This window comes from Hipposideros armiger, unplaced genomic scaffold (genome assembly GCF_001890085.2).
Source record: "Hipposideros armiger isolate ML-2016 unplaced genomic scaffold, ASM189008v1 scaffold_157, whole genome shotgun sequence".
Classification (NCBI taxonomy): domain Eukaryota; kingdom Metazoa; phylum Chordata; class Mammalia; order Chiroptera; family Hipposideridae; genus Hipposideros; species Hipposideros armiger.
Genome location: NW_017731507.1, coordinates 1,179,427 through 1,187,192, shown reverse-complemented (window position 1 = coordinate 1,187,192; position 7,766 = coordinate 1,179,427). Strand labels below are relative to the sequence as shown.

At 47.9% G+C, this 7,766-nt stretch overlaps 1 protein-coding gene across 4 annotated transcripts in view; it reads left to right on the top strand.

The window, feature by feature from the left end:
* KHDRBS3 (KH RNA binding domain containing, signal transduction associated 3) overlaps positions 1-7,766 on the top strand; it is a 157,370-nt gene that overhangs the window by 141,055 nt on the left and 8,549 nt on the right. For all 4 annotated transcript variants that reach the window (XM_019651307.1, XM_019651308.1, XM_019651309.1 and 1 more), the window contains exon 8: positions 6,158-6,216. In XM_019651307.1, coding sequence (XP_019506852.1) covers positions 6,158-6,216 — 59 coding nt within the window. The remainder of the gene's footprint in view (positions 1-6,157; positions 6,217-7,766) is intronic.

The window sequence follows — 7,766 nt, the reverse complement described above, 5'->3', positions numbered from 1 at the left end:
CCGTTTTTCAGAATGGCATCTTTCCCATAGTAAGTGCTCAGAAATGTTTGCTGAGTTGAGTTCATGACCACACTTAGGCTTAGTACTTCATTTAACTATTTTTTTCAAGTTTATTCAACATTCAAAAAATATTAAGCGTTTTGGGGTCCTTCCATCTTGCACCTGTAGAATTTGTTGGAAGGTAAGGGCGAGTAATAGCCTCTTGTTCACCTTTACCCACTGATAACACTTTGGCTTTACTTGGTTGCCTTAACACATATTTTTTAAATATTTTTTTTGTAATTCATTTATTTAGTATATTTAACAAACATGTACTGAGTACCTACTATATACTAGACATTATTCTAAGGGAACGCAAGGTATATCACTCGATAAAACCCAAATTCCTCCCTTATAGAGCTTACAGTCTCATTCTAAGAAGACATAGACATAGACAATAAGTATAATAAAGAACTATATGGTATGTTAGAAGATGGAAAATGTTACAGAATAAAATAGAGCAGAGTAAGGTGGCCCAGGCTGCCAGGACAGGGGAGATTGGACCTTGTTGAGATGCCATCATTTGAGCAAAGACTCAACAGTTAGCCATGCAGCTATTTGAAAGTAAGAGTGTTGTAGGCAAAGGAAATAGCCAGTGAAAAGAATGTCTGCAAACTGTTTGGTCTGAGCCAACCAGACAGACTTACTGCCACCTGAGATGCAGGAAAGCTTGAGGGGAGCGGATGTAGGATCAGGTTAGAGGTTCAGTGTAGTTTCAGCCTTGTTAAATTTGAGATGTCTGGTGGACATCAACGTGGAGATGCTGAAGAGGCAGTTAGTACATGAAACGTAGACTTTAGGAGAGCTACTCAGACGGGGCTATACATTTGGGAGTTTTGGCTGTTTACATTGTATGTATACCAAGCCAAGAGACTAGAGAAAATCACCAAGGGATTTTGGGAAAATAAAGAAGAAAAGAGGACCAAGGTCTGAAACCTGGAACACTCCAACTTTAAGAGGCCTGAGGAGGAGGAGTTGCTGGCGGGCGGGCTGGTAAGGAGTAGCCGAGGGTGTAGGAAGGGAGCCAGGGTGCATGATACCCTGGAGGCCCAGGAAAGACAGAACATCACGAAGGGCGGCGATCGGCAGTATCAGACGCTACTGATGAGCCACATAACATGAGCACGGAGAACTGACCCTTCAGTTTAGCAACTTGGAATTCACTGGTTACCTCCACAAGGGATGAAACATTTAGGAAGAGTAGCGCGGATGACTAATTATTTGAAAGGTTAGTCAGCATGATACTAGAGGGAGGGAGTGAAACTAGAGAGAGGAAATCATAGAGCGGGAAGCATAAAACTGAAGCAAGGTGGGACGATTGCAGTTGCCGATGATGGCGAGGTGTCGGGCGCGGCGTGGACGTTACCGGCTGAAGGAGACGAGAGGCAAGATCAGTTGACAAGCGTTGCCCAGGGAATCGAGAGCCCAGCTTGTGGGAAGGGTCCTCTTCCCACACCCCGATGTCGCCAAGAGTGGGAGATTCAAAGCTGGGTCAGTTAGTCCAGCGCCATGAAGCACCGTGGTCTGGAAGTGGCGGGGGTGTGTGTGGATTGGGGGACGGAGGGGCTAACGAAGAGAATACTCCCCCGGCCCCCAGGCCCCGTGGTCCATGGGCTGTGCGAGGTAGAGAAAAGCTGGCGAGGGCTGCGGGGAAGAGTCACCATCTGAGGAGAGCCAAGCTTCCATTGCAGAAGCAGGGGAGAGAATGCCCAAAGGGGAGGTGGAGGGCATACAGGGGTTTTGCCAGGGACGGACCATGAATGCCAGAGGCCACAGCCCAAGACTTGGTGAGTCAGGTGGGAGCTGAGATGGGCAGAATTTTACAAGTGCTGGAGATATAAGAGTAACAGAGAGATCTATCTAGAGCTTCCTGACAGACAGAAGACAAGCGAAGGGCCTAATGACACTAGCTCTGGTGACTATAAGGTTGAAATCGGTGGAGAGACTTGAAGAGCTTGGAGGGATAGGGGATGGATAAATGCCAGGAGTTCCTTCTTGAATAAGTGTGATCTGGGGCCTCTGAATTGTTGTCCCCCTTTGGAACCTCTGTTGATGGAGGGTAGACGGCCTGGCGATGGACTTGGACTTGGTTCCAGTGATACAGTTTGCTCCTTAAGCCCTGTGTTTTCCCCCTGTCCTGGGGGATATTGAGTCTGGGTGATGGAATCAAGGACCTGTGGGGAAGCCAGGACTTATGCTGGACATTCAGACTCCTTCAACCCCTGAATGGGCTGGCACATGGAGAATGGATAGAAGAAGGCCTGGGTGACCTTCATGCCAGTAAGAGACGCCCGCTCTTGATCTAGAGGGAGGGGCTTCCCTGGAGCCCCTCTGATGGAGCTGAGGTGTATTTGTCCTGTTATTAACATTAAAGGTTATATCCTTCAGTGGAGAGATTCTTAGTGTTTTCTCCCCTTTGCCATATGTTGGGTTTTTAGTTTATCCTTGGGAAATAGGACACGTCTTTGGTTAATAGACATTTGAGGTCCACAAAATGAAATGCTGTGAAAGCAATTCAGATGGGACTGACAGGTGTGACAATGGGGGCTCAGCTGCTCCCAGCTTCTCGGTTTGATGACAGTCTTGCAATAAATAATCAGAAACTGGGTGAAATGATAGAAAATGTCAGTTTAAAGTTTTCACTTGTCAGAACGAAGATTGTCTTATCACCAAACCACTGCTGGACCAAATGATGCTACCTTGCATCTCCTCCTGCTCATTGGAGAGCATCCTTCACCCCGATTCCTTTTATGCTGAACTGTGCTGGAGCACTTCACAGGCACATTTCCCGTCTATACTGATGTTCATGGCCGCTCAGTGCATTTCATAAAGGGGACAAAGTTTGGGCAGAAAGCGGCTGTTCAGCTCTTCTGTTCATCAGCCTTGGTGTCTGTCATTGGCAGTCCCACGTTCAACAGGGCAGACCTGTCTTAGTCCAGGAAATTATTTTCAGTTTTATGAAGAGGTTACCCTCGTTTTATCTGTGCAACAGAGATAAAATTCTCAAGAACATCAGGTTTTTATTTGTCTAAGCAGCCATCACGATGTAACTGCTGACCTTTGGAAAGAAGACTGAGGTTCATTTAATTTAGTGCTGAGTTTCTAAAAAACATTAGCCAGTTTATTTTCAACAACATGAGAAGATGCTTCCGAGGAGCCATTGAGAGCGTTCGGACACCCAGGGGCCTGCGCAGCGTCTGACGGGCCCGGGATCCGCCAGATAAGACAGCAGGGCTCGGGGAGCGGGGCGTCGCTCCCAAGGTCAGCCAAGTTCAGACTCAGATGTCTTGACCAATATACGACACTGAGGTTTGAGCAAAAGGTGTCTTTCTAAATATCTATCCTCAAGATGAGAAAAACATTTGGCTTTCATAGCCAAGTCTCCTATTTAAAGCTATAAAATCTTAAGATGTAGGAAAGCCATATTGTTTCTTTGGTTGTTGCTTATTTTTGCTGGATTTTTTTTTTCTTTTGAATATGAAATTTTCTCTGCTTCTTTTTCAGCTAGTCCCTCTTCTTTTCTCCTTGTAAATGTATATTATGTCTTGAGAGAAAATTAGGACTATGGAAGGGAAGGGAGGGATTTGAGATCAGAGATGGAATTCCAGCAGTTATAATTTGCCCATATCACATGGCAGGGAGTTTCGCGTGGACCCTGACTTCTGTTTCTGAGTGTGACGAGGGGCCATGTGAGCCCCAGGGGAGCAGCAGAACAGGTCCGCGCTGAGCCTCAGCTGCCTCGTTAGTGAAAGCAGAGATTTGATGCAGAGCAAGTAAGACCGTGCACCATGGAGAAGCTGTCTGTATAGCAGAGGCCTGGCTCACAACAGCTCCATGCTCTCACCCTCCCTTCCTGTCTCCTAGGTTCTCTAAGGATGCCAGCGCTCAAACTGAAGACTTTAAAACAAACAAACAAACAACCCTGTAGCTGCGTGTGCCTTCTTGGAAACATGGCACACTGCCCCGTGGTGCACTAGGTCAGCTTGTCAGAGTGACTATCCTGTGCCCTTGCAGCATTTAAAGGAGCCAGTGGAGCTGAACACGCTGCCCTCCGGAGAGCTGGCATCTTACCTCCACGGCAGAAAGCACTTATCATAACCAGTGTGCGCACCGCAGTTAGTTCACACCGAGGACCTGATTAAACCAGGATAGCAAGACCTGGCCTATCTATAGCACATGAAGGAAGCGTTTTGTACTGAGGAATATTCTAGCCCATGCGCTTTATCAATACTTATTAACTTTATTTGATGGACGTCGTTGTAGACATTCAAGTGTTTCAGCCCGTTTCCTGCATCTGTGCCTCACAGACACTGCCCCCTCCTCCTGGAAAGTTCTTGAGGCTCTGCCCTGGGCTCTGTCCATTCCTTTGCCCCTCCCCACCCAGATTAGCTCCCCCCATCCCATCTTTCAGACGCTGCTCAAGCTGCACATTCTCCAAAAAGCCGGCATGACACGCCAGCGTGAGGGAGACGCCGCTTCTCTGGGGACCCAGTCACTGCGTTCCTGTTAGAGTGAGGGTCGGGAGAGGGATGAGAAAGGAGGACAGTGCCGGAATGGGGAACCGGCCCAGCCCCGGAGACGGGGAATGGTCGCTGAGGAAGCGGCATGTAGGCTGAAGACTGAGTGGACGGTAGCATGGAAGGAGGAGCGAACATTCCTGCAGAAGGGGTCGCGGATGTGACGACCCATCCCCACACCCCCGAGGCAGAAGGAACGGAGATCCCACTGCCTGCCTCTCTCATAGGCATTGTCGCTCTGGCTTAGTCATTGGTGTCACTTACTGAGAAGGAAGCCAGAGAGGAGAACCAGGTGTGGGTTGAACCCACGGGGGTGTCACCCTATGCTATTCTCTGTGAGGCTATAGTGGGTGCCCTAGCTTTTCTGATCTGCAGTATCCTCATCTGTAAAATGGGTATGACAGTTCTACTTACCTCAGGGGCTGTTGTGATGACTGCGTGGGGTCTTGGCAGCTGGCAGACAGTGATACTCACAGCGTGGCGACTCCCTAGGGCATTAAACAGCTGAGCTGGATGGTTTTCTATTTTGATTAGAACCTCTTGATTGCATGAAGTTGGAATAATGAGACTGTTTATTTTCATGACAATCCAAGATAACACATTTCTCTACAAAATAAGGTAGCGTGGCCACGGGAGAGTCAGAGAGGGTGACTGGAAGCTCTTCCGTGGACACTCAAAGTAGCATCACAAACTAATTATATCGGCTATGATTTAGTAATCTAGATTTCCCACAAACTTGTTCCTGCAAAAACTTATGCCTAATTCAAATATGTTGTGTATACATGGCCTGTTTTGCATTGTCTGCAAACTGACCATGGTAGCAGACCCCCTTTCCAGGGAATTTCAAGGATGCACGTGCTTAGCAAAGCCCCCAGCCTCTGTGCTCACAGATTGAGGGCACCAGGAGGGACTGGGCTGAGGGGAGCCTCTCGCCCCCTCTCCTGTGACATGTCCTCGTGGACGCCGAGTCCAGTGTGTCAGTCCCTTCCTGATGCTGATGGGCTGGTGCTGGGGAAACGAAGCATTTCATCTCGGTCCTGTGTTATAAAGGGACGTGCCCGCAGTTCAGGTGGCATCACGTGTTCTGGTAGGTGAGGGTTAAGGAGGAAATAAAGTCTTTTGCTTCCCGTAAACGTCCCATCTATTGGAGAGACGTCATGGTTTTCCTCCCGCCTCCGCGCCCACGGTTCCCTGCACGAGCCCAGCGTTTGTTCTTGGCACAGGGCTCTGTCATTGTCCCCTGCACGTCCGTCTGTGCTCCAGACAGTCCTACCAGGACACTACCACCACTGTCATATCCCCACGCACACACACACAGTGGGCACTTCTCTGTGCTGTGGCCGCTTGCTGTGGTTAAGGCGTCAGCACATGTATTATGTATTAAAGGTGGGGGGCTGAGAAAGGGGCCTTGATGACCTGAAGCCTGCAGCCTCTGAGTTAGGGATCCCTCGGCTCCGGGGGGACTCCTGTCAGTTTTTACTCTGCCCTGTATCAGTTATATTTATGTTTTGGACACTTGATTGCATGTCATCGAAACTCCTGGTCAAGTTGTCCTGTGTTCTCACCTGTTTCTTCTCTGTGTTTTCTTTCATTCACTGCAGTGGTGCTAATTACTATGATTACGGTCATGGACTCAGTGAAGAGGCGTATGATTCCTACGGTGAGTGAGTGGCCGGCCGGCGTGGTCCATGAACAGAGGGAGGGAAGTGCTTGTGGGAGCAGCCCAGCGACCCTAATTGAGGGGAGTTCATGCAGACATTCAGACTGGTGTAGCACTTCCATTCAGGTCATCTGTGCCTATCTAGCTATTTTCCGTAGCTCCCTTCAGGTTTAAATTTACTACTTAAAGAGAACTAAAGACTTGCAGAACGTGTGCAGGAATTCAGATTTGGAACCTCGGTTTTTTGTTTGTGTTGATTGCCACGTGCTGATTTTCTCATTTATAGAATCATTTGCCGAACGGCAGCCACGTGATAGCGTGGGTCTTTTTTGAAGTGTCTTTGCTTCTCAACAGTAAAGGGAAATGAAGCAATTGAGACTCCAGCTCTAAAGTATTCTCTCGCCCCCATCTTTATGTTTTAATTCTTCACCCATCTCAGGCCTGCTAAGCACATTACAGTGGGAGTCATCCCAGCGAGGTGACACGAGCCCTGGAGCCGGGGGGAAGGTGTCAGGGTGTCCACAGCTCGCAGGGAGATGCCCAGCCCCTCTCAGCTCAGTGAGGAATCCGTGCCCCAAGTCTCAGTGTGCAGAAGGATGACGGGTTTAATTAAAAGAATTGGTGGCAGCAACATAATAACTGCAAGAAGCTCCTTTGCCGCGGGGCAAGGCGCTCAGAGAACATGACGCTTCAATCAATTGCAAAGCGGACCCAGTGCCACTGAATCAGGATTCTGGTTAATGGATGTTATGACATTTCTCTGAACATAACTGAAAAACCATTTGCTAGCATTCCCTTTGAAGTGCATTTTGTTATGTCACCTGCCCCAAGCCGTGATGACCGCACCTTTGATTTTTTTGTTGTTGTAATTCAAAGCAGACACTTAAGAGAAGCGAGTTGGTTTGTTGACTGCTGTACCCTTAAATTGATACACGTTAGTGTGAGGGGATGATTGCATGTTTGTGTCAAAAGAAGAGGTCCTTTTAAGCATTTTTTCCTCCGCAGCTTTTTAAAATTGGTCTCTGTGGACACACGACTTTCAAATTGCTGTGTTTTGCAGCAGGGGTGTTAACTGCTTGTTGTCACAGGCCTTCGATCGCTTGGAAGTCCTGAGGTTGACCCTGTTTTAATTTCAGGACATAAAGATGATAGAACGCCCTCGGTTATTAATGCCATGGCCCAGTGTGGATTGAGTGCTATGAGTGACATGTGACATTATGTCATTAATTTCCTTTCATATTGATGAGGTGCTATTGGGGTATAAATTTCCACCGAATGCAACTCTCATCTAGCGTTTCTAGAAGACCTAAACAGCGCGGCATTTCTCCCTCAACCTGCCCGTTCCCATTTTGCTCACCTGTTACTCTTTTTGTCTTCACACACGTGTATCTGTGTTTTCTTTGTTTTTGCTGTTAGAGGAAATCTAAGTGATCTTTTTCCGTTCCGCTTTCCATTTGTAAATGCCTTACTGTTTAGCAAAAGACAGTTCAGTTTTGCTACTTGCACTTGTGAGTGTTTATCAAATGAACGGCCAAAAGTTCTCAGGAAGT